General features: G+C 40.4%; 1 protein-coding gene across 1 annotated transcript in view; it reads right to left on the reverse strand.

Moving 5' to 3' along the window:
- shisa8b (shisa family member 8b) overlaps window positions 1-11,278 on the reverse strand; it is a gene marked incomplete at both ends in the record, with an annotated part of 41,991 nt that extends 30,713 nt beyond the window's left edge. The window contains one exon of the mRNA XM_079260614.1: window positions 10,644-11,278. Coding sequence (XP_079116740.1) covers window positions 10,644-11,278 — 635 coding nt within the window. The remainder of the gene's footprint in view (window positions 1-10,643) is intronic.
- Between the last annotated feature and the right edge of the window lie 15,299 nt (window positions 11,279-26,577).

The raw sequence follows: 26,577 nt of genomic DNA on the forward strand, positions 1-26,577 counted from the left end.
ATTTACCATGACTGTCTCATGCTACATCCATGTTTTTTGGTTTTTAAACATTTCCCGTACAGACGGGATCTTTTTAAGAGATGTGTGTCCACAACAAATTACTGAAAAAAGGCCAGTGAGATGTTCTGTCATACTGCCATAGAAATAACCTAAAAACAGAGAAAAAGACATGGAGCAGGAACAAAAAACTTGGATTGGAGAGAATCGACCTCCTGAAAGGATTTAAATTGATTTTGGATTATTATTATTTTTAAAAAAAGTATGCTGTAAAAATCATATCATGCACAACAGCTTCTGCAACACAGATGCAACACTGTAATGCACCATTGTTGCAGGGAGAGGCGGCATCACTGGTTCTGAAGAGATGCGTACAGATTGTATACATGGAAACTAAATAACACATTTTGTGTTTTATCTATCTATCTATCTATCTATCTATCTATCTATCTATCTATCTATCTATCTATCTATCTATCTATCTATCTATCTATCTATCTATCTATCTATCCATCCATCCATCCATCCATCCATCCATCCATCCATCCATCCATCCATCCATCCATCCATCTATCTTTTGCATTTACACTTCTTTGACCCAGTTAAAATATGACCATTTTGGGGTCCTGATTCCATGTTAAAACATCCCAAACTATAAAAAGCTGAGACGGATGTAAACTCGACTCCACGTCAAGTTAACGGTCACCAGGTTTGGATGCATCAGAACATGCAAACTCAAATTAAGTGTTCAAATAAAGATAAAATGTCATTTTTAAAAATGTGGACAAAATGAAATATAAAAGTGTTACATACTTTACATGCAAGTCGACTTTCACTTGCACCGGACACCAGCATCCAGCTCGAGTTTTCGGTCACAGTTTACTGAAAATGTTTGATTTTTTTCCTTTTTTGTTAAAAAGATCTAATGTGATGTAATTCTTATATATTCCATAATTAGGATTCACATTACTTTACCACAGCTCACCAATAATCTATAACATGTTATGCAACAGTATTTCGCCTGGTTTTTATCTCATTAGTTCTTTCGTGCTTTCTCGTCACATCATAGCTTCATTGAGATGAGACTCTGCTAATGTCCTATAACAATCACTTAGCCTACTTCACCTAGATCACTCAGATCAGAGCGCACAGTGTTTCATTTTAACTCGGATTAGCAACATTCTAAGGGGTTCTCTCACTTTCTCTGGAGAAAAACCTCCCCGCATGCTGTAAATGCTCCCCATACATACAATATGACAAAACTGTAAATATATGTAAACATTTTTTTTATCAAGTTTTATTAACATGACTACGAAAGGTGAAATGTCGCTGCAGTTGCTCCACTGTGAGACTTATTTGTCAATCTTTCTCTCACTAAACAGATCTTGTCTTTCTGTTCTCCAGTAATTCTAATGTGATTTCCTTCTAATCACAAAAACAGACGAAAGCAGACATTTCTGTGTCACAGTTTGTTTTTTTATTTATTTCCCCTCAGTTTTTGCTTTCTCTTGTCACTCATTGCTCTCCCTCTTCATCAAAGGTACAGTTCAAGCCAACTTTGCTGTCACTGGCGATTACTGGTGAAGCACATGACAAGGCACCGCTAAAACACACACACACGGTTACTCACACACAAAAGTCACATGTGAACAGTTTCTTGGTGCGTTAAGTTGATTTTGCTGTTTTTATATGACTTTTCTGGCATATCTGCTGTAATGTCACTGACATATTTGTGTATTTTTTATTTTTTGGTGTTTCTTGCCTTTGAATGATGAACGCTTTAGAATAAGCTCCTACAGATCAAGTTCTGACATTTATTCAGTCAAGTTTCAAAATAAGGAAGCTGGTAAGGACTTTATTGTTTGAACAAGTTTATCTGTGCAGAATACAAATTGCATTGTTTCTTTTTTCCATTGGAGGTAGGGGGTAGGGGGTGGAGTGTATTTTGGATTGTTTGTGTTAGGCTAGCAGCACTATGCAACTCAGTTTAATTTAAAAAAAAAAGCTGGAAAGTTGTATGATTATTTTTCTTTACATTATTTCACCCTGTTTGTTGAATATACTCTCATAATTAACAACCAAAACATGACTTAAAAACTTTTTCAATGTTTTTAATCCAAGTAGGTCATTATCTGAATAAGGATCCATCCATCCATCCATCCATCCAGATATTGAAATGGGTATGGGACTTAAAAAAACCAATGGTATCGGATCATCTCAATACAATATTTGCACAACATTACAATTTCTCTTAGAAAGAGGTAAAATAAATTTTCAGACCATTTTCTTAGCCGTTGGTTTTTTTTTTTGGTTTTTTTTTGAGTGGTTATTAGAAGTTTGGGACAAGCATGAATTGGAGCCAAATTGGCCAAGTGCATGTCTCTAAAACTTTAATTTTGCACAGTATAAGTACTGGAGGCCAGTAAAAATTTTCAGCACGAATTGAATTATCAAATCAATTTATTATCAAATTATTAAAAACCTTCTGTTGTTCGAGCTTTTCAGACATCAAGCACTTTACATTCACTTTGTTCCATTAAACAAACCCACCACAGAAACAAAACAGCAGCCACAAACCCTTAAGTCACTGGGCGCTGACCCATATTTAAGTGTGGGTGGGCACAATGAAGCCTTGCAGGCCTGAGGAGACAAGTAGGTGAAGCAGCTGCAGGAGGGAATATGTCACATCTCATACAGCCATGAATCTGTCAGCTTACGTCTTTAAACTTTGGAAGGAACTCTGTCGAGCAGAGACACAGGCGCATGCATACATACGTTTAGATGGCAGCATGCATGCAAGCAAACACATTCACACACAGTGACAGGTGGGGTGATAGTGAATGACATCGCAATCCTCGAGGTAATCAGAAGGTGAAAGTGATACTGAAGCTGCTTTCTAACCCCCCACTTCTTGGTTGAAAAGAAGTCTCTAACTGTACAACACTGGATTGTAAAAAAAAAGTTTATGTAACCCTCAAGGAAGTTGCTAATTTATGTCCAACATGTTTACATGTTAAATATCTGAGTTGAATCAGGAGGCATGATGCTGCCTATTTATTGTATGATGTTTAATTAATTTGAAGATTAATACAGGCTGTTTCTGGTTTCTTCTTCTTTTTTACTGTACCTGCATCTGCTGTTACTTTAGGCCAGAATGGGAAATGTGGAGTATCTTTAGATTCCCAATGCCAGTTTAAGTCCTGCTAAACAAACTGAGTCTCAGCTGAATTACCTGAGCAAATGTTTTCAGCCAGACTAATATGTTTACAAGTATATTAAACATGCTGTTATTCCCAGACTAAGATAAAAACTAGACCTTTAGTTTTGTCAGAAGTTGTGTAGACAGTTGGATTTCTTCTGCTTATTTTGATTCATACTCACTAAATATTAACAAGATAAATTGAATGAAAAGAGTAAAAACCGAAAGAAAACGTCCAAGAAAATGCAAATAAGTTTAAAAACTGAGTTTTTTTGCCCATACCCACTTTCATTCCAGATATGAGATAATATTTTGTGACCGAAGTATCTGATCAAGGAGTCTTGTCATTTTTCCTGTGCGGATGTCCACTGCAGGTATTTGTTGCTGGATGTTTGTTTCCAGTTCGAACAATGACTTTTTTCAAAACTATACTAGTCTGTCATCCTGTCGTGTCATCTGGCTGATCACCATTCAAATCCTCATCACCTCATCAGATTGGATACACCTGGTTTTCTTCCTGGCACTGCCCTCAGACTTATGCGCTGGAGGATGATTGGTCGCCCACAAGCCCACCTACCCTTGATTGGCTGGACCTTCTGCTGAGCACCAGAATAAAGGCTGTCAACGACCTTTGTTTGGGGCAACTGTGTTTGGTTGAGTTTTGGTGCCACAGCTTGCCACAAACAATGGCGTTTGTGCTTTATTGAACACATTTTTGTGATTGTAGATTGGTTGGTGCCAGCTTTATGCTTTTGTTGTTGGGTTCGTTTTGGCTTTTGTCTGTGACTCCTGATACTTTTTAAGGACAAGCGGGTCCGAAATAAAGCCTTCATTTATTGTGCATCTTCCTGGTTTCCTTGAGTCAATGTTGCCACCCCTTTGTACCCCTGGACAAACTCCATCGGGGGTTGTAACACTGTCGTACATATTTTAACTATTGCAAGATCTGCAATATTAAAAAGTACCCAGGTGGTGTATTAATTTGTATTTGTTTCATCCCATAATTCAATATTTTTAATCTTATGAATTTATGCTTTTTCTTATTTTTTAATATTAAATTACAGCTGAATAACACAACTTATCTGACAGCTTAGTTTCACTTTTTTTTCTTTTTTTTTCTCTAAACTTATTTTAAAGGTCCTTCAATTTCACTCAGCCCGAAACATCACTCCAAAACCAATGTGCTGATTTTCCTGCCTTAATAGGACATGGTGATCATCCGCCAACCTTCCAGAGGTCCATCCATCTGGTCCACCAGTGTAGGATGGGATTTAGTTCTTGGGATGCCAGAGACAGCAGCAACTTCCTCTAAAGAGCTATTAATACGATGCATTTGTATTATCTAGACATTGCTTGATCTGCTGTCTGAATCTCACACAGAGGTTGATGATCTCACTTAAGTTTTCATTAAATATCCAATATTTTAATCCTTTTTTACACTATTTCATTCTCTTCATATGGAGAAAGATCCTTTTATTTTGACACACTGCATAGAAACTACTTAATAATGTGGAACAACTTGTTAGCAGTTGCTTTTTAATTAAGCTCATCCGGGAAACCAGTTATCAAACCTGTCTGGGATTGGTATCAGGGATTTAATAAGACTGGAGAAACAACACAAGCTACAGCTTTCAGGAAAAAACTAAAGCCAAAGTGTTTAATTGACTGATATCCTGCTTGTAATTTGGAGCTGAATGTGGTCTAGAAAAATCAGTAAGTCAGACTACACTACCAGTCCTACCAGCCAATTACTTCCTCTGTTGTGTCTAAATTAGCTACAAGCATCAAAGCCTTTAGCTTGTTTACTCTAGCCATAAAAATGTTTTGTTTCGTTCTTTCTTTTTTTAACAAAAGATTTTTTTTCTGATTAACTTTCATTGTAAATGGAAATCAGGTGACTGGCTTCATAACATAAAAATGTAATTAAGATTTTTCACTTACAATAAACCATAAAGTAACTTTCTAGTGAACGAGCTGTGGATGTGGAAGGGTACAATGAAGACAAATTGACTTCAAGAAGTCAGTGTCAAACTAGTGCCATCTTCGACAGTTGTTCCACGGCCGCAACTCAACCTATTACAGGTACATCTAAAAAAATTAGAAATATAATATGAAACCCAAATATTGTATAGATTCATAAAGTGAAACACTTCAAATATTCAATCCTTGAAGTTTTGATATTTGTGGCTTATAAGATAATGAAAACCCAAAATGCAGTGTCTCAGAAAATTAGAATATTGTGAAAAACTTCAATCTTAGAAAGTCATGGAGTCACACCCTAATCAACTGATTAACTCAAAATACCTGCAAAGGTATCCTAAACCTTTAAATGGTCTCTCAGTCTGGGTCAGATGACTACACAATCATGGGGAAGACTGCTGACGTGACAGATGTCCAGAAGAGGATCATTGACCCTCCACAAGGAGGAAAACCCATAAAAGGTCATTTCTAAAGAAGCTGCTTGTTCACAGAGAGCTGCATCCAAGCATATTAATGGAAAGTTGAGTGGGAGGAAAAGGTGCACCACAAAAAGGCAGAACCGCAGCCTTGAGAGGATTGTCAAGCAACATCCATTCAAGAATTTGGGGAGTTTCACAAAGAGTGGACTGAAGCTGGACTCAGTGCATCAACAGCCACTACGAACAGACGATCCTAGACATGTCTACAAATGTCCCATTCCTCGTGTCAAGCCACTCTTGAACCAGAGACAATGACAGAAGCATCTCACCTGGGCTATGGAGAAAAAGGACTGGACTGTTTCTCAGATGGAAGCAAATTCTGCATTTCATTTGGAAACCAAGGTCCCAGAGTCTGGAGGAAGAGTGGAGAGACACAGAATCCATGTTGCATGAAGTCCAGTGTGAAGTTTCCACAGTCAGTGATGGTTTGGGGAGCCATGTCATCTGCCGGTGTTGGTCCACTGTATTTTCTGAAGTGCAGTCAACACAGCCATCTACCAGGACATTTTAGAGCACTTCATGCTTCCTTCTGCTGACAAGCTTTATGGAGATGCCGATTTTTTTTCTTTTCCCAGCAGGACTTTGCACCTGCCTACACTGCCAAAGGTACCAAAAGCTGCTTCAATGACCATGGTGTTACTGTGCTTGATTGGCCAACAAACTCACCTGATCTGAACCCCAAAGAGAATCTGGGGGGTATTGTCAAGAGGAAGATGAGAGACACCAGACCCAACTATGTAGATGACCTGAAGGCTGCTATCAAAGCACCCTGGGTTTCCATTACACCGTAGCAGTGCCACACGCTGATCGCTTCTATTGCCACGCTGCATTGATGCAGTAATTCATGGAAAAGGAGGCCCAACCAAGTACTGAGTGCATGGAAATGATCATACTTTTCAGAAACCTGACATTTCTCTTTAAAATATCCTTTCTCCTGTTGATCTTATGTAATACTCTAATTTTCTGAAACACTGCATTTTGGGTTTTCATTATCTATGAGCCACAATCATCAAAATTTCAAGAAATAAATGTTTGAAATGTTTCACTCTATGTGTTATGAATCTATATAATATATGGGTGTCACATTCTGAAATGATGACCATAAATATTGAACTTTTTCATAATATTCTAATTTTCTGAGATGTACCTGTAAATCCAAAATGGCTTGCTTGCTTAGTCTCACATAGTGTACACACCTGGGATGTCTAACAAGCTCTGGTTAATAGATAAATAAAAAGCTGATGGAACAAGCCACACTAAAGGTACTGTTCTCCTCATCATGGGGTCAGACGCTACTGACAAACTCTTATTACTAAAAGCAGGATAATTAGTTGTGCTGCCATTCACATAGATTAATGAGGGACAGCACATGATGTAAAGTTTTGAGGTAATCTGTTGGTTTCCTAGGCGATTATTTCTTGTTAATAAACTGGTATGATCATCTACAGGACCACAATGAATTGGCTTGAATTGATTTTGTCCCTAAGGTGCCCTGAGATGATGTTGTGCTGGTGCTATAAAGATGAATCAAGATTTTTATTTATTTCAGAAACAATGAAAATCTGGTTTAATCGGTTTTAATATCATCTATGATGTACCTTGAGTGAGGAATTCACCACTTGTTTCGCTTGTTTCGATGATCCTGCTTGCCCATGTTCGACTTTTTATACTTTAACATGCTTGCTAGTGAGCCTGAATGGACTAGTTTGCCAGCACTAGTTACCATGGTAACTCAGCTGCAACTCATTTAAGCCACATTGATGGGACACTTTAATGAGCCAAACTTATCAAGACTTTCCTTTAATCCTGATTCATGGAATACCCCTGGTGTGTGTTCGAATAGGCCGTTTTAAAGGCAAGTTATTTTTTTATTAATATCGTTTATTGTTGTATAGTATTTATAAGTCATTAACAAACAGCTTGTTACAGTACAATACTTCCAATAATTAAAAGAAGACAACAACATGCCAAAAAAACCATTGAAATATATACTCTGACTCTACATCCCATGCCTTTATGATCGATGAACGTGGAGGACAGAGAGGGTGAACCCATTTGTTGTGTGCAGACAGCCCACATGCATATCGCCTGCAGTATTGACTATTGCTTATTTATCTTTTATCTGCCTTAAATCAGGTCAGAGCAGACAAAGTATTTAAGTGACAGTGTCCTTCATTACGTAACACGAGGGGTAAAAACACTAACGCAGCGCACACACGCTGGATATTGATGTCATGCAAAACAATGAAACATATACAGTAAATCAATGTGCCTGCAGTGATATAAGTAGATGGAAATCTTGTATCTCCAAAAAAGTGAAGAAAATTCTTTTTGCAAACGCAACAAGTACATTTTAGCATTATTGTTGGTGGCTTTTGCACCGACTTATATATTACTTGTCCAGTTTTGACAGCAGCTGGAGCACACAGAGCCAAATACACACAAGCATGAATGCACCCAGTCGCACTTTCCCACATACATGTGTGTTCGTCAATCCTCACATACTCCTTTGTTGTATGTCGCGTTTTTGTGTGTCTGGCCTGCTGACTCTCTCACCGTGGTGGTCTGAATCGTGCTCACGCAACTTAAATGCCACCGCGACCATTCTTGTTGTTAATTGAACTATAAATCACTGGAAGTTTGTGTGTGTGCGCGTGCGTGAAATTGTGAAGGTCACTGATGTTTGTTTACTCCCTCAGTGTGAAGCCAGCTCCTCTCCTGTTAAGATGCTTTCATTAGACATGACATGTGTGACCTAAGGCAGCGCTCTCCGTTCCCTGATGTTGGCTGTATGCGAGGCACACTGAACTCAACGTGGTTGGAGGGAGTCAGAGGAGTCTTAGAAGGCGAGTGTGTGAGGATGTGAGATGATGATCACTCTGGATTTTAACTTCCAAGCTGATTTGGGAAGACTGGTGGGATTTCAGAGTGTTAATCACCTTGTGCTTGCAGGATGTTGTGAGAGTGAAAAAGGTGGTGGAAATGAGAAACAGCATTTTAAAAAGAAGAAAAAAAGTATTGTACCAGCAGAGTGCATGAGTGAAAAGTAAATTGTCCTTTTGGATTTAGTTACTTTATTGCCCAGCTCTAAAATGAGCAGCTGTATGTTCTTAATCATGGATTTTACCTCAGGAAGTACACGCAGTACACAAGGTCTTAGTTGCATGTTCATTTGGACCAGGGGGGATTTATGTCAGCAGGCGAATAACTAAACAAGCATGCAGGCAGAGCAGTTCAGAATTGGTAAAGCTGTAATCTTGGGGAAACTTGTTCAATTTCGAAGAGGAGCGGTAACCTTTAGAGACGTATATGCAGCCAGAGAGTTTCTGTTTCAGTGAGGGGCAACCGTGCAGGAGGCAGTAATCCTGAATGTGTGTTTTTGTGCTTCAGGTAAATGGGAGACAAACACACAGCACTGCTGTTCAGTGGAGGTGTGGGTAGTGAGATTGTAGCCATCTGTATGTCCATATGCTTGATTAAACCAATCAACAGAAAATAAGGATAAAAACTGAGAGGATGAACATTAAATGAACAGGAATGAATAAAAACCAGAATGAGTGGAAACTAGATTTTCTAATCTTGGGAGTCATAGGAAAGGAAAAGGGCTATGAAAAGCAACAAAAATCCCTCAAAGAAGGACAACAACAAAAGGAGGACCTGGAGAGGAATAGAGGAGGAGAAGGAGACGTGAAAACAGGGAAACTTTCAGGAACCAAAGCAGCTAAATGCTGACCCAGGTTGAAGTGAATGACATGCAATAACTTGCAGATTTAACAAGATCATAAACAAGAAGCTGGGAGAGATGAAAAAAAAAGAGAAAAGAATACACTCTAAATAAAGGAGAGAATACACTGAAGAACTTAACGAGGGATTGATAGTTAAAGATGAAAGCAGGGAGATCTCTGCTCACGCTGTGTGCCGTTTGCTGTAATGATTCCCTGAGGCGAGCAGATTGAACTCTGGACAACGTATTTAACCTAACTGCAGGGGTTTCGTGTGTGTCTTTACATGTGTACATGCATCCTTGCATGTGCATTCCCATCTATGCTTGACTGACTGCCTACATCTAACAATTATTTTGTTTCTCAATGCAAAAGTGGCTTCACCTGCCCTCAATGGAAAAGCTGAGGCACACCATAAAGGAGGAATTCTCACACAGGAGCACAAAGATGTTCTTTCTTTGACAGTGCTTTACTGCAGGAAACATGGTTTGGTCCACTTTTCTTTGTACATTTTTATGTGTTTATTTCAAATAGTAGTAATGCTTACAAGCAAAGCAAATGGTGGGGGGGGGGGGGGGGAATGTAGAAGTACATGAAAAACAAAAGAAAGACAGAAGCACAAACAAAAAAAACAGAAAAATGTACAATTAGAATGAGATACGATGAGCAAAAGCAACAGAAAGGGTTTGATAAATGTGTAGATATGTATGTGGAGACATATGAGTTTGCACTTTATGAGTAGTCTCATTCACTTCATGCATAAGCTCCTCATCACTGCTTCACAAAGCAACACATACACAGTTTTACACACTACCACATCTTCTCTCTCTGAGTATCTGTTTCCCTTATTTCTAACACAGCATTTCCAATGTGGTTTCTTTTACTCAGTACTGGATTTGGAAAACATTCCAGTTGCACCTCTAGGATCAACACACACATGCACGTTAAACTGGCCGACAGACACACATTCAAAGTTGGAAGTTTTGAACTCCAAGCTGGAAAGTTGTCTTCTTGATTAAACCCCAAATCTGCACATTGGAAGTTAATAACTTTCTGCTAGTTTTAATGAGGTGAAGTCAGAATTTCCAACTTTCCAACATTTCTGCAGTGCATCAAATAACACATGCAAACACACTCAATGTGCATGCAACAGCAAGTGCGCACACAGCAAAACACAAACATTTACCCACCTCTTTGCTTATAACTAGAGTCTAAATGGAAATGCCAGCAAACAGACTTCATCCACACTTAAACACACTTCCTCACCTGGTGTTGAGGTCAGGATGAGGCGCCCCTACTCCTCCGCTACTTCCTCCGCGGGTCTTCTCCAGAGCTAGCTTGGTGAAGATGCCCACCAGCACCATGACGGCAACCACGCCGCAGATGATGTAGACAATGAGGTGAGTGCGGTCCCGGTCCTGGTCCCCCTGGCCCTCTGTTATGGTGGCCACTGGCTTGCCAGTGTTGGCCCAGATGGGCGTGTCGTAGTTGGAGCAGATGGTCTGGTCCAGGCGCTGCTGGCGGAACTGGCAGCAGAAGCGGTAAAAGCAAGTACCGCAGCAGTACAGAAACACACCAGCATTGCAGTTGAATGGCGGGTCCCATTGGCCCATGACATCGTAATAACCCTGGCAACGTGTCCCACCAACTGGAGGGACATCCTCATCGTCGGCATCTCCGCCGCTGGTGGGAGTGGAAAGCCCTGTCTCTGAAGGAGTGCTCTGAGTTATCTCCTCATTGCCGGTAGCTGTCTGGTTGGTGAGTGCTGTAGGGACGATGTACGAGTTGCCTTCATTTACCGTCACAGTGGAGACCGATGCATCCTGGAAGAGGGCTGGCTCGATAACCAGAAGGAACAAGAAGAGGGAAAGATGGCAGGGTGAAGGTTTTACAGCCGCCATGCTTCTGGGAAAGCTCGCTTTTTCCACTGCTCCACCTGCAACAGCTTTAAACAGGAAAATGACATTTTGGAGACAGATGGAAGACAAAGGTCACAGACAAGCACAAGCATTAAAACAAAAAGGCCAAATTTTCATTAATATGTCTCAAACAAACAAAAGCAAACTCAGAATATGCATCATATGTTGTCAGGTTTCATTACGTAACCTTGTGAAAGCAATTGATGCAACAACAGTGACTCAAAAGCAAAATGATTTTTCGGCTTGTTCCTGTACAACCACATGATGTGGTCATTGATCTGAAATGTTTATGAAGTCAATAACTAAAAAGAGGGCAGACAGCATTTAAGTCAGCCACTGAACCTCTAAAATGAGACTCAGAATACATAAAAAAGAGAAAATGCAGAAAAACGTTCAAGTTATATTTGTTTTGAATGAGCTCTGCTACTAAAGAAGAACCAAATGTATCCTCACCTTTCCCCCTGTTCCTGTTTGCACAGTCAATTCTTCAAAATTCCTTCCCAAAGTTATAAATATCCACAAACTTTACTCAGCATCTTCATCATTCCCCCGCATGTCCCCACAGTTCTTCTTCCTCATGTGTTCTCCATGTCAGCTGTGTGGTTGCTCTGAGGATCCAACAAACATGAAAGGATGAACTCCTCTTTATCCCGTTTCCCGTGTCACCTCTTTCACCACTTCTCCCGTGCTTTAAGCGCTGCTCAGTCAGAGCTGCCAAATGGAAATCCAGTCCAGGATTGTTCTGATTCTCTGCTACGAATGACTCTTTTGTGCTGTGTGAGTGTGTGTCTGAGTGTATGAGTTAAAATGAAGTGAGTGTGTGGCTGCAGCGAGCGCTGCAACAGTTCAGGAACTAAATGAGATCTCTCCCTCTGTTTACCTCTCAACAGTGCCGGATAGACAGAGAGAGAGAGAGAGAGAGAGAGAGAGGGAGGGAGAAAGAGGAGTAGGGGGTTTGCAAGTGTGTGTGTGTGTGTGTGTTTGGGAGGTTACATCCAGCTGCATCTCCCATCATCCCCGGAGGAAAAAAGCCTGGAAGGAGGGAGGAAGGAAGAGAGATGGGAAAGAATCAAAAGAGGAGGGAAAAACTAAAATGTCGGCTGGAACTGACTAATTAGTGACTATCTTTCTCTCTCTCTACATTCATGTGTGTCCACATTCAATATTCCAGGAGCAAAACTTTTGCAGAAAATGCTTTCCATTTGAGGTAATAATATTTTATGGATTAGGTTAAAAATTCCTGATTTGAGCTCAGGGTAGTTTTGGTTTAAATAAACTAGGCTGTGTGGTGACACCAGTAAGCACTGAGACAAAACTTGTCAAAATCCACTTTAACTAGGTATAATGTCTGACCTTAGATCCAATTGAATATTCAATGAGAATAAGAATGTGTCATGTAAAAATATCAGCTGATCTGATTGGCCTGAATTAAAAGAAATTAAATCTGATCAAGAGAGGTGTTTTCAACCTTTTCACGATCGCATCAGCAGGGAAAAATAACCAGGTATAAATTCATTCCGGTCAATTCCGTGGTGTGTGTTGCTTTTGTGTGTGCATGAAGTGGGTGGGGGTTGGGTGATGGATGTAACTAGTTTCAGGGAAGACAGAAAACAGAACGGGACTGTAGTGCATTTCATGTCCTTGTTAGAAACTGAAAGAGTTGAGGATTATTGGACATTTCAACTTTAACAAGGTTCAAAATCGAAAAAAGGAAAGCTTTTTCCAAACTAACAGCCGTTGCAGGTGTCACGAGAGTTACGTTGCTATTAAATCTGTCCATGATGGCCATACAGATGATTGTAACACTTTATCTAGCATGCATGTAAACATGACAACTGAATTCTCTGATCAGACTGATTTTAAAGGGATAGATGATATATTTGTCCATGTAAACAAAGCTAATGTTCTGATGGCAAATCTTCATTTGATTCTATTCTAAATGTGTCATAAAAATGTGAGTTTAATTCTAGTTTTGGTCAAAGAAACAGAATATCATAACTAAGGTGTCATGAGGAAGCAAGGTTCAAATGATCAAAGAGGATTTTATTGACAAAGATGTCTCGCCAAAAGGCAGAATTCAGGAAAAGGAGCTCGTAGTTTGATGACCGACTGGCAACTAGTTTGGTAGAGAGATCCGGCTGTATTGTGACAGTGATGAGGCACAGGTGTGCTTATCCCATCAGATGCAGCTGCAGGTAGAGAGGAAGGAGCAGCTGAGTGAGAGCAGGAAGTTCAGGGATGCCAGAGACACAACGCAGAAATGCCTCATGACATAAAGGTGCATTCATGCCAGCACAGTTTGGGGGAGGATTGGATGGGGAATGATGAAAAATGTGGCAACTTCCTTTGACCTGCTTCCACGCTGCACTTTAAGCACACTGAACCACTTAGTCAACATCATCAGTCAACATAGTTGCAAGAACTGATCTTCCCCAAAACAATCACTGATTATAACGGGAAAAAAGGAGGAAAAATAAAATCCAGCTCATTGATTGGCCAGGATATTCACTGTACGTAAACACTGGAGGAATAACAAATGGTTTTTAAATGTAAACCATATTCCCAATAATCTGTCCAGCGTAAGCAGCGAAAGAGGCAGCGAGACTTTAAACTCATTGTGCTATGTCTGTTATGATGTGGTTGTTTGTGTTTTTTCCTTGGTTCAGGTTTCCTGTTTTATTTTGTAGTTTTTCCTGTTTGGTTCCCTTGTTTGTTGTTAAGCTTTATTGATTTCCTGTTCATTGAGTTCACCTGGTCTTGTTTCAGTTCATTCCGTTCACCTGTTTCTTGTTTGGTTCCCCAGTGTATTTATACCCCTCAGTTTCATTCTTTGGTTGCTGGATCATTTTGTTGCCCTACCTTGTTATAGTTAGTCCCTTTAGCGTTGGAATAAACCTTCTGGAATCATCATCCCTGTTTTCTTCATCTCTGCGTTTGGGTCCACATCTCCACTGCCACCATAACAATGTCCCATTATGTCACTTCATCTCTTTGGTTCACTTAATGGTCCGTTTGCATTTACACTGAGAGTGAAAAGCACCAGGGTTCATTTGCAAGTGAAGAGAGACCTCAGGTTTAGAAGTGGTTCAGAGTTCGCTTAGTTGGTCCACATCTGACTGCGGATGAGTCGCAATGTACCAAAGGAATCATAAAATCCATGCAAGTGGACCAGAGTTCATTTAAAGCAGACAAATCATCACCAGTACAACCCAGTTTTGGCCCTAAATAGGCTCTAGGTATTTTTCTTACCTTAAAACTCCACATTCAGACTCGTTTGATGGAACAGTGACACATTCTGCACATTTCTGGAGCCGTAGCTTCCCAGCAGCATCCTGGGGCTGAGAAACTGCACGATTCAACTTTCTTATCAGGGACGCTACATGTTGGTGCAGCCATGGTTTTGCTTTACACACCGCGTCACACTGTAAGAAAAAATAAACACTCCAGTTGTTTTTAAAGACGCACCATGTCTGATTTAACAAAGCAAGAAGACCTTATCAGAGAGGAAACTCAAAAAACAAGAGAGACAGTAAAGGAGTCAAGATAAGACTGTGTTTTACTGAGGAGAAAGAACTTGGTACAGGTAGGATGTAAGAACACATTCACATCAGCCTTTCTGATTCAAACCCGAGTCCATTTGCTTGGAAAGTTCGCTTCATTTGGACAGCTGTGAATGCGCCAAACAAATTCTGATTCGGACCAAGCGGTCTCGGTCCGCCTACTAACGCAGATCTTGCCGCGTTTCAAGCAGACCAAATGGAAGCGGACTACAAAAAAAAAAAAATCACTTTCTGCATTAGATGTTGCATTGTGGGTAAAAACATAGCAATTGTGTTAAGAGTCTTCTGACTTGTCTGTTGTTCATACTGCGGTCAGTGTTGCAGTGTATTTCGGCAGTACACTTGCATGAGACAGAAAACCCCAAACAGCAATAGTTTGGTGCTCCATGTTTAACTCTTCTTCACGCTGTTCTTCTCCTCTCTTATGCTAATTACTAGTGCAGCGCCACCTTTGGTGGGAATTCGGATGTATTATTGTAAAGGTTTGAAGCATTTGATCAATTTGCAGCATGAATGCGATCTCGGTCTAAATGGATACACCCCCCTACAACTGAGTCCAGTCCCCAATAGGACCCAGTCTAGTGGACTATCCTGAAGTGAATGCACCCTAAGATGCTGAAGTTCCCCGTGGGCCAATGATAAAATCTGCAAAAGGTAGATTTACATAGATATTTATATATTATTATTATTATAAAGTGTAAAAGTAATGCATGCTTACATTTTCGTGCATTTCTGAAGTCATTATTTACACTGTCATAAGATCTTTTCAGTGATGAGTGAGCCAGTATTGATCCAAATCTTAATCATAGCTACACACCTTACTATGTTCTGTTTCTTGCTACAAGGTGTTATTTTTTATAATTACTTTCATGTGATCTTCACAGAGGTAGTTCAAATGTGAGTGCAGTCCTGATTACCACACGACTTCACCAACTGCCTCTTAGATATCATGAAAGAAAAAACACTTTTGTATTCCTGGGAAAGCTTTGGAATTGCTAGGACAAGCTGGCGAGTGTTGCTATGAAGAGTGAAACCGGTCCCTCTGCGACCCCACCTCAGATAGGCGAGTTGAAAGACTTAAATACAAGAAGGTAGAGATTGAGACTGGGTGTACGAATGCTTGTAAAGCCCCCTTCAGGCCCCAGTACAAGCTCTTCTCCTCGACACACCATTAATCCCCTTCTTCTATTTCATCTGATCATTCCTGGGAAATTTAAATAAGGAGCCTGAGCTTCTGAGTCAGTTCTGGCAATAAGGACGGACGCGTACATTGGATGAGGATAGCAGAGTTGGCTAGCCACATGTTACAATTGTAACCTGGTAGAGCTGTATTGCCATTTTGTTTTTGTGTGGTTGCTGTGGAACTGTGTGTGGGTGTGGTGAACCGGGTGTTTTCCATCTGCTAGCAAATCACTGTCCTATTTAAGAGGCAGACACACAACATTCTGGCTCTCTGTGGCTTGGTGAATTGTGTCCAGGTAAACTTTACACATGGGTTGACACACTTTATCTTTTGTCGTTTGTATGGAAATATTTTAACTGTGTATATTAATCTCTCTGTGGCTTGGTGAATTGTGTCCAGGTGGGCTCAGAGGGAGACCTGCCGGTTCTGCTCAGGAGGAGGAATGGCATGAGGTCTGAGTTGGTGGTTCATGGCTGACATACTTAGCTTAGCTACTGCTAGCCTGATGTAAGGCTTTGTCACACGGATAGGAGCTGCATAACAGGCCCAACCTCCTCCATTGACTCGCCTCAGTTTGCCTACTGGCACACCAACATTGAAGAACATTTGCCTATTTTTTTTAAAGTTTAATTTTAGCCATCTTTGTAATAAAACTTAACCTTTTAAGCTTGACTTCTGACTCTGTACATTTTGTCCACTACTCACTGGTTGGTCAGAACTACCCGGCGTTACACAATGAATAAAATGAAAAATAATTTATTAATCCCCAAAGGGAAATTCAATATTGTTGTAGATAAACTTGAGGAGGTCTTGTTCCGGAGGCTGGTGGCAGGAATGATCTTTATCTTTCAGTCTTACATCGGACCTGAAGAAGCCTCTCACTGAACACACTTGTTTCATCACTGTGTTGTGGAGAGGGTGTGAAGAATCCTCAATCATCTGTCACGGTGGCTGGAGGGAGGTGGACCCAAATGCAGGAGTCGGGAAGCCAGTATGCAGAAATCAGATATCCTTTTAATCCCAGACAAGGAGAAGGCCAAAAACCAACGAATGAACCAGCAACACAAGACAAGAAGTGAGGGGTATAAATACACGGAACACAATGACAGGTGAAGTAATTAACAAAATGAAACCAGGTGAATTCAATAACAGGAAATCAATGAAGCTAAACGAGAACCGAGGGAACTAAACAGGAAACTACAAAATAAAACAGGAACCCTGAAAACAAAGCAAAGGGAGAAACCCAAATCCTGACATCATCAGCTTGTGCAGCATTCTGCTTTGGACAATCAGCTCCAGCAGCTCCACAGTTACTCCAAGCACACAACCAGCTTTCTTGATCAGTTGATTCTCTTCAAGTCTCTGGTTCTGATGCTACTACCCCAGCAGATGCTGCAAAGCTGACTGCACTCTCCACAACCGACTAGAAATACCTCCACTTGCTAAAACAGTAATCAAACATGTATGTTTGACCATTCATCCTGTCCAATGAGCTCCAGGTTTTGGAGGTTGGAAGGCTTCCTTGTCCTCATCTTTAGTTCCCTCCCTGACATTCTTTGTTGGGTTCAAGTCAGGACTCAGACCAGGCGATAACCATTTCTTCACAACTTTTGCTGTGTTTTGTGTTGTCATGCTGAAATGTCTCCACAGCCAAGTTTCTCTGAAGACTGTCGGATGTCGTGAAAATCTTGATCCCATTATTTTGATCAGCTCGTCTGATTCATTGCCTGAAAACCCCCCTAAAGCATTATCTTCCCCCCCACCATGTTTGAGTCTAGGGATGGTGTTCTTGGGGTTGAAATGGTCTCCTGCAATTATGCCAAATGAATGCAACATCATTGTGGCCAACTAATTCTATTCCAGTTTCATCTGACCACAAACTGCTGCCTCCATGAAATCCAACAGTATGCACTCTCTGTTAGAGGTCAGGATGGGCTTGTTAGTGGTCTTTGCATTTTTTATTCTCCCCTCGCGCCATCAACTTCAGCAGTGCAGGTGTAACTTTTGACTTCTTACCACATCCTCTGAGATTTTCCACATTGTAGAACAGCTTGTAACGTTTTACTGTGGCCAATGGAATTTGAGGATATTTAGATGAGGATATAAATAGACATTAAATAGTCCCCTAAGTTGTGAGCTGCCACAATGCACTGTTGCAGGTCCTCACTGAGTTGCCACAAACTAACAGCAGAGAGCTGCTGCTTTTCACCTGTTGAGTTGATGAAAACCGGTATTCCCAATTAACCAGTATAATTAAGATGCGGGGTACACCCTGGTCGCCAGTCCATCGCAGGGTCAACACAAATGCCTCTTTTCCATTAGTATCAGCTTGTCTCAACTTAACTCGCCTCAACTCATCTCAGCTTGGTCCTGTTTCTTTTCCATTACAATTTAGTACCAGGTCTAAAATGGGCGGGGTTTGTGTGAAATCACTGTGATGTCAGTGTTTTGCACGGCAAGCTCTATAGCAACACAGGACCTCGAGGCAATCTGCTACTTGGTCTGTGGCTCGCCGGTAGCTGACCATAAATTGTATCCATTTGTTGGAACCACTTCCAGTCTCGTCTGTTTGATCCACTCCGACCATTGTGGTCCTTGACCTGCCGAAAGTCACTTTTGAGCTTTTTCAGCTTCTTTCAGCTGCTGAAAACTCCATTGCTAGCCGTAGCCATTGAGTCTGAAAGCTCTTGATAGATTTTTTTCATTTTGTGTCGCTCCATCTAGTTCCCTCTGTATAATCTCCTCAGCAACCAAGCAAAGAAATGTCTCCACCTCAATACTGCACCACGGAACAGACTTTTGTTACAGCATTGCTTGTCACGTAATGTAAACAACTTGCGAGTTGGAGTCGCTCTTCCAGTAATATCACTCCCTGACCTTTGATTGGCTGCACCCCTGACCAATAGCGACATGCAGTCTGGCGACGTCACACACAACCCGACTCAGCTCACTTAGAACTTGGGATGAGGACTTGCAAAAAAAGTACCGGTAAACGGTTACAAAAGCCGAGTGGAAAACCCTACAAACCGAACCAAGGCGAGTTAAGTTGAGACAAACTGATACTAATGCAAAAGAGCCAAAAGAGACACACAATCACACACGCTCACACTAACTCCTATGGGAAATTTAGAAGTTTTGTGAAGTGTCACAGTTCTGGTTGCGGTTCTTTATCTGAGTAATTTTGACACTGTTGTTGTTTGAGTGATATTGCTTGAGTGATACCTTCATTCTTGCTGGTTTGTCATGGGCAAATTTATGCCTGCAAATTTGTAGGTTTAATGTTTACAAACCTCTCCCCCTTGTCTCTGGCGAGCTGGGGTTTGCAACACTACCAACTTTTATACCCACTGATTCTGGTCAAAAGCAAGAACCTGACTGCATTTTTGGTTCAAAGTCAGACTTGTTCACATTACACGTTGGACTTTGCCATGCCCGCCTCTTGTCACCCATTCTGATTGTGGTCTTCATTGACCGGGACAGTCTTGGAGAGTTTCTAGTTTTGGAGCTCCATGTTGCATATCTGTTTTTTGCAGATGATTTGGTTCCGCTGGCTTCCTAAAACCAAGATCTTCATCATACGATGAGACAGTTTGTAGTTTAGTGGGAAGTGACCGGGATGAAATCAGCTCAAAAGAGTGGTGTGCCCCTTCTGGGTTAGAAATGAATCTATGCCCTAGGCAGAGTTCAAGTCTCTAAGGATGTTGTTCATGAGTGATTGTAGGATAGAGCAAGAGACAGACAAGGGTTTGACTGCACAGGCAGTGAGGTAGTGTGTGACATGTACTAACACACCAAAACAGAGGACAGTCAACTTCTGCTCAGTGTGTTAATCTTCCACCTATCATTACCCTGTCCCTGTTTATCTGCTTTTCTTCACTCCACCAATCATAAACACCCTCACTTTCCGGTCCCTTTTCCTCCCATGTCTAACAGTAGTGTTTCTTTCTTACATTGTCTTCATGCAAACGACATAGATCACCTGCTTTACAAATTTTACAGACTTCTCTGTCAGGTTTGTGTTGCCGCGTGTGTTTTATGAGCATCTATTTTTGACAGAAAGATTCAGGAGTCAGCATGGTCCAGCTCCAGCTTTGGGCATTCTTTTGTCTTAAAACGCAACTTGCAAAATGATGCCAAAACCAGAAGCTTAGACCGGCAGATGCTGCTACAGACATCAAGGACAAACATATACACACTTACATGTACACACATAAACCAGATCAGCGCAGACAAAAATCAGAAAAGGGATGGAAAAATAAATAAATAAAAGTGCAGATAAGCACATCCTTGTGTGTGCACTGCAGCTTCCAATCTCACTGAGGCCAATTCTAAAGGCCTTCCTCAAGTAAAGCACCACATGAACATTTTTTAATGGAATTATAAGCCAGATTGACAAGAAGCTTTTTGTTTTGCTTCTCACTAATCGCCTCTTCCAAATCCTCCCCCCCCCCCCCCCCCCCCCCCCCCCCCCCCCCCCCCCCCCCCCCCCCCCCCCCCACCTTTGTCATTCTGGAGCAAACTCCACTCTTTCTGCACTCTCCTCCAATTTTCACCACATGTCAGAGAAAAAGAAAGGATGAGAGAAAGTGTAACAGACTGAAAAGAGGATAGTTAATGTAGGTAAAAATGTAGGGCAGGAGGCAGGAGGCCGACAGAATAGAAAGAAAAACAAGAAAGCAGAGAGAGGAAGGAAGTGGGGGAGGGAGATATGAAACACTGGAGGGGTAACGATTGGCCTAGGACCAATGAGGAGAAATTTGTGACTTCAAGGCAAAAGATGGAGAAATTTGGGTTTATAGCTGGAAGTTGGAAGGTGGGAAGAGAGAAGTGAGAAGTTTTAGATGAAAGGAGCAATGAAGATACAGGATGGTGGACTGAAAGCAGTGTTGATCAGAAAACAGCGTAAAGACAAAGCATGAAGGAGGGGATGGGTATGAAAAAGGAAGAAAAAATAGTAGAAAAAAAACGTGATTTTTGAACTTTCGTCCTCATAAAAAACAAAAACATCGGTAATTTGCACAACCTGAAACCATAAGTAACCTTTAGTAGACATGAAATTAAACCCAAGTAAAATCTGTTTTACAAAACTTTTTAATACATTTTTTACTTAAAGGAGCCAATAATTAAATATTAACCACTCTGCTTTCATAACACAGAACAACAAGGTTGCTTCAACTCCTAAACTCCAACAAGCAGGTGGTTAATGGTCTGTAATTATATAGCACTTCTCACGTTATCTCAAAGCACTTTGACATTACGTGCCACATTCACAGCACTTCTGCATTTTTTACATGCTCAGTGCTTTGCTCTATCACACACGTTCACACCCAGATAGACACATCGAGAGGTGATGTGGGGTTCAGTGCCAAGCCGAAGGGCACTTTGGCATGTAGTCAGAGGAAGCCTGGAATCAAACCACTGACTTTTAGGTTGGCTGATGACTGCTCTTCTATCTGAACTACAAGTGAGAGCAAAAACACAAAAAACTAATGCAAACTAATCTTTGAAGTAAATAAAGAAAAATGGCGCATAGTTTCAAAACAGCCCTGAACCTGAGCAGGTTTTAGCACATTGGTACACTCCAGCATCATTAGATGCAATGCCGCTGTCAAACCTGTAGGTCTGCAGGGCCTCGTCTTCTTTTTTTTAGTTGTTCCATCCATTACCCCACCAACCTACATTACACATCTATTAGAAAATACATAAAATAAATGTTTGTATCTTGGGCATGATGCCTGATAATACATTTATTTAAAGGATTTCATTTATTCAAAATATCTTGATAAGAATATGAATGATATTGGATTTAGGATATATGAGAAGTGAGTATTTAGAGGACATCAAACTAAATGAGATTTAAGCAGTACTTGAACTTAAATTGGAGCTAAAAGAAGTATCAGAAATTTCATTTCATCAAAGTTTATTTTGGACTTTGCTTAACAGTTTCACTGGGCATAATTTATTCAATAGTCATTTGGGTTTTTAGATTTTGTTTTTTTTTTACCTGCAGAGTCTGAAAGTTCAACATTTCTGGATATTTTTACATATTTTCTTATATAAAATAATGACCTGCTTTTTTCATGCTCAATTATAATCCTTTGGAAAACTTTTACAGTAATTTAACTGCTACTCAAACATGATTGCAGATGAGAAATATTTTGACATCTACAACAACCAAATTAAATAAAAGAAGAAAATGAAAGTCACTTTAACTAATTGATAAATATGTATATATTTTCACACAACATTAAAACCATGCAACTACGTTTTTGTTTGATCACTGTCCAATGTGGAGAGTTTTCCATTCATCCACTGATCTATTAATTATTACTGATGTATTCATGGACGTGCCCGTGTTCACCCTGGATTCCTGCCGTCTTGCTTTGTTTCTGATACGCAACATTTTATACTGCAGTATGTATTGTTCATATTTATAAAATAAACTTTACCACAGCCAAAAGAACTATATTTTAGACTATATTACAAGTACGAAGGTGCAAAAAACACAACTTGCCTCCCATGTTTTAATCAGCGTGGCACCTTTTGGAAAATATGGGTCAATATAAAGAAGTGAGAGAGCTTTTGTGTTGAATTGAATATAAATATGATGTGACGAGAGAGTGTATGAATGTCGACACAGTTTATACACACAAGCTGCTTTAAATTAATGAACTCTACATAATCCAGATAAATTAATGTTCGTGTTGAACTACATTCACAAAGGTCTCATTTACCCAGGCAATGTTGCCCCCTTCATTAGAAATACTTTGAATGTCTCAAATGTGTTGAATATTTCATTCAATAACTTCAAGTCTTCTGTAAATATTCATATATTTGCTTTGTGTGTCATCACTAATTAGTGTATACGAACAATGAAACTCACTAATCCCGAAACACATCAGCTGCTGGTGCTACACTTAAATTTGATTCAGAATCCATTTCTGATCAATTTTTCTCCTCCTTAAATGAATGACATGTTGTCCTGATATTTTTAGTATGTAGCCGGAAAGGCTGATAAGCAGGGGCTTCAATAAAGAGGCCACAACAGTCAGCATGGGTCGTACCACGTCTGTTTTATTTTATAATTTTTATTTTATAACTAAAACTCAGATAAAAGCAGATAAGAAGCAACAAGATGACAGAATGTCATGCTGAGACTGGGAGGCCAACCACTCACCACGAGGGGAGCTGGGAGTATACTAACTGTTAAACAATGGGGTCTACATAAACACGACTCAAATGAAAAACACCACACCAATAACTATATACAACACATCACCCTCTAAAGTGAACTCCCAGCATCCAAACCAGGCCGGTGGATGGCGGACCACACCAGCCCCAGCACTAGAAACAATAAGGAAAGATGTTAAAGCTCGACAATGAAATAAGATCAATAACCTAAAAATGTATCACAACTAACTAGAACAAAACGGCGGCCAGTATTGTACCAGAGGTACAGAAGATCAAAAGTCAGGAGTGAGCACACACAGGGTTTTTAAAGACTGGAGTCCTGCAGTCGCACCTGCTGCCAATTAGTCCTTCCTCCAGTTCCTCCCTTATTAGTCTGCAGCTTCTGCAGGATCCCGTGGCCCACTGCTACAAGTAAATATCCTTTTTTCAGTGAAGGAGTCTTTCTACGATCATTATTGCAGGTTTTATATTTATATTTACCAGAATAGCAACTTTATTATCGTATAAATCGACCACATAAAGTGAGAGAGTCAAGCCTCGAAAATAAAATCTCAGCTGCTTGAAGCTATTTCAAATAGCATCAGGTACAGCTATCATTTTAGTGTTTTTCTCAGCTGGAGGACACGATGCAGACAACTCCAGTCATTTGCATACCAACAGCATGCAGTGTGTACACCAAGCTGATTAAAAAGCAAAGTCTTGCTTTGAGTAAAAGGGTTTTTTTTTTCCAGTTGAAATGTGTCTCTTCTGCAAAACTTGAATCTCACTTGGTGCTTTTGTAGATTCCTCCTGTTTATGCAGATATGTGAGTGTAAATGTTACGAGGGTGTGTGCATGAAAGACACTCTAGAGCACTCTAGTTGAAGTTGAAGAGCATTGCAGGGCTGTGATCAGAGGGAAGCCCCTTAATGAGTTGATCCAGGCGAGCCTTTGATGATGATCTGCTCAGGGGACCATGAGAAATAAAGCAGAAGAGGTGGGATGGTAGAGTGAACTTTAAACTTTACAAAGGCAAGATAATCTCTCACTGCAGGGCTTCATGTGAAAATCCCAGATATTATTTCACGCAGTGAACAAGGTAATCCTATTTGTTCAAATTTTGCCGTGAACCTTATTAAATTATGCAACCGATTGGAATTTTACTTTTTTTCCAAGAGTGGAGCATAAATAAATCTATTCACATTGTATTTTAGCCAATCAGGAGTGGTTGAAATTATCATAAAATGTGACAAATTGGGCTGCGCGGTGGTTAGCACTGTGGCCTCACAGCAAGAATATTGCTGGTTGGGTCGAGGTTTGGACAGTGGCTTTTTGAGTTTGCATGTTCTCCCTGTGTGCGTGGGTCCTCCCACTGTCCACAGACATGCATGTTAGGTTACTCTAAATTGAGAAATTGTCTCTGTGTGGCCCTGCGATGGACTGTCCAGGGTGTGCCCTGCCTTTTCCCCAAAGACTGGTGGGATAGGCTCCAGCTTCCCCGTGACCCTTCATCAAGTGGCTTCGATGACGAATGAACGTAATAAATCGAGATATCCTAATCACAGCAAAATTAGCAGCGATCTCTACTCTCAGGCTGCACATCTGTACAAGTCTCACATTAACTCAGATGTGAGACTTGTCACTAAATGTACTGTATGGTATGCAACTAACTTGGCTTTTTATTTGCAAAAATCAAGTAATATTTAATTAGTAAAGTCTAACCTCAAGACAACCACATAAAAAAATTCTTGTAGCTTAGAATGAGTTTTCATAAATCCAGAACAGAAAGTTGCCATGTTGGATTGCCATCTTTGGATACGGTAGCTGTTACTCCTTCGAAGTTTAATCAAGCTCGAGATCGTTCATTTATTGACGGAGAGTGTCTTCAACTTGACTTAGAAGATCCTTAATTTCCCCAAATATGCCGTCAGAACAAAGAAAAGAAATACAAAACTCAAATGAAGCAGAACAGAGGAGTAACATAAAATGGGTTTTCATGAGACATAGCAAAGGTAAACTTTACTGAATATATAAAGTTAATTGGCATTACAGTTACATGAAATTTACATAATGAACCAATTAATGAAAGGCAAGTAAAAATGGTATCTCATTGGCTGCATTAACTTCGAGTAAGCTATCCACGGCTTCTTATGAAAATAAAGGACTTATTTCCATTTTCTTGGCACATCCTTGTAACTTGTCTCTTGCATACATTGCATGTACAGTTCCTTGTGTGGCTCTTGGAGTGCATCAGCTAACTATATCCCCCAAGCAACAATGTGGACAAGCAGAGCAAAAAAAAAACAAAAAACATTTATACATTTTTAACATATCACATGGATTTACTGAAAAACAATTGAACATTTTATGAACGACTACTTGGACTTTTTAGATTATCTAACTGAATGTGAAAATATTAAACTGAATTTATGACAGTTGCTTCTGAGGCAGCTACAGTGGCTGAAAGGGGTCAAACTTGTTAGCCTGCCACCTTTTAGCTGTGAAGGCCCGGTGTTGTCAGGGGAGCAGGAGAAACACACAATGACCGTGAATCATTGAACTTGCTGTTTTGCATTGAACTGGGGGACCATGCAATACTCTTTGCCCCGCAGCAGGGAGGGGAAAAAAAAAAAAAAAAAAAAAAAAAGCAAGCCAAGAAAAGCTGAAGAAATAACTGGGAGATGGTTTTTTCCTGACTTGAGGTCCTCCGTTTTCAGTCACAAGTTTTTATAGGGTGTGCACATGTCATGTAGGGTTCTTGTGATTCCAGATAGTTCCCCACTGCTAAAGGAACAGAATGCCAGGAAAAGGGTCAAAGGGATGAAAGTTTTTATTAAGAGTCCCAGGAAAAAAAAATAAAATAAAATAAAACAAAAAAACCATCTTCTCCCTTTAAAAACGATTAAAACTTGTCCCACACTCAAGAAAAGGAGAGGGGATCCACTACAGACAAGGTGTGGGCTTGTCCTCAAAGTACGCCAGGATATGCGCTGCTGCCCACCTCAGTCTGGGCCACATGGTTGCTAGGAGGGAAACAGAACAGGGGATGAGGCACTCTTAAGTGAGGGGAACCAGCCCACTCACACAACAGCTAGATGTGCAGACTTTCCTTTAACTTAGCTGTTGACTTGGCATTGTGTTATTTCTTAGTCTGGCTGGTGATCACCACAGCAGCGCTCCACATCACGAGCCACCATCCTCCACAGCTGACATTTTCGCCACTGTGTAATCCCAGCTGTAGATCCTTAAAAATTATTTTTTTTCTTTTATATTTTAATTAAGAAAAATACTTGAGTGAATGTCAGTAAAACTCAGCAACAGACACAAATTCATATCTTCTATCTGTTAATACAAGGCTCGAAGAGACT

This window comes from Telmatherina bonti (genome assembly GCF_933228915.1).
Source record: "Telmatherina bonti genome assembly, chromosome: 21".
Lineage (NCBI taxonomy): Eukaryota > Metazoa > Chordata > Actinopteri > Atheriniformes > Telmatherinidae > Telmatherina > Telmatherina bonti.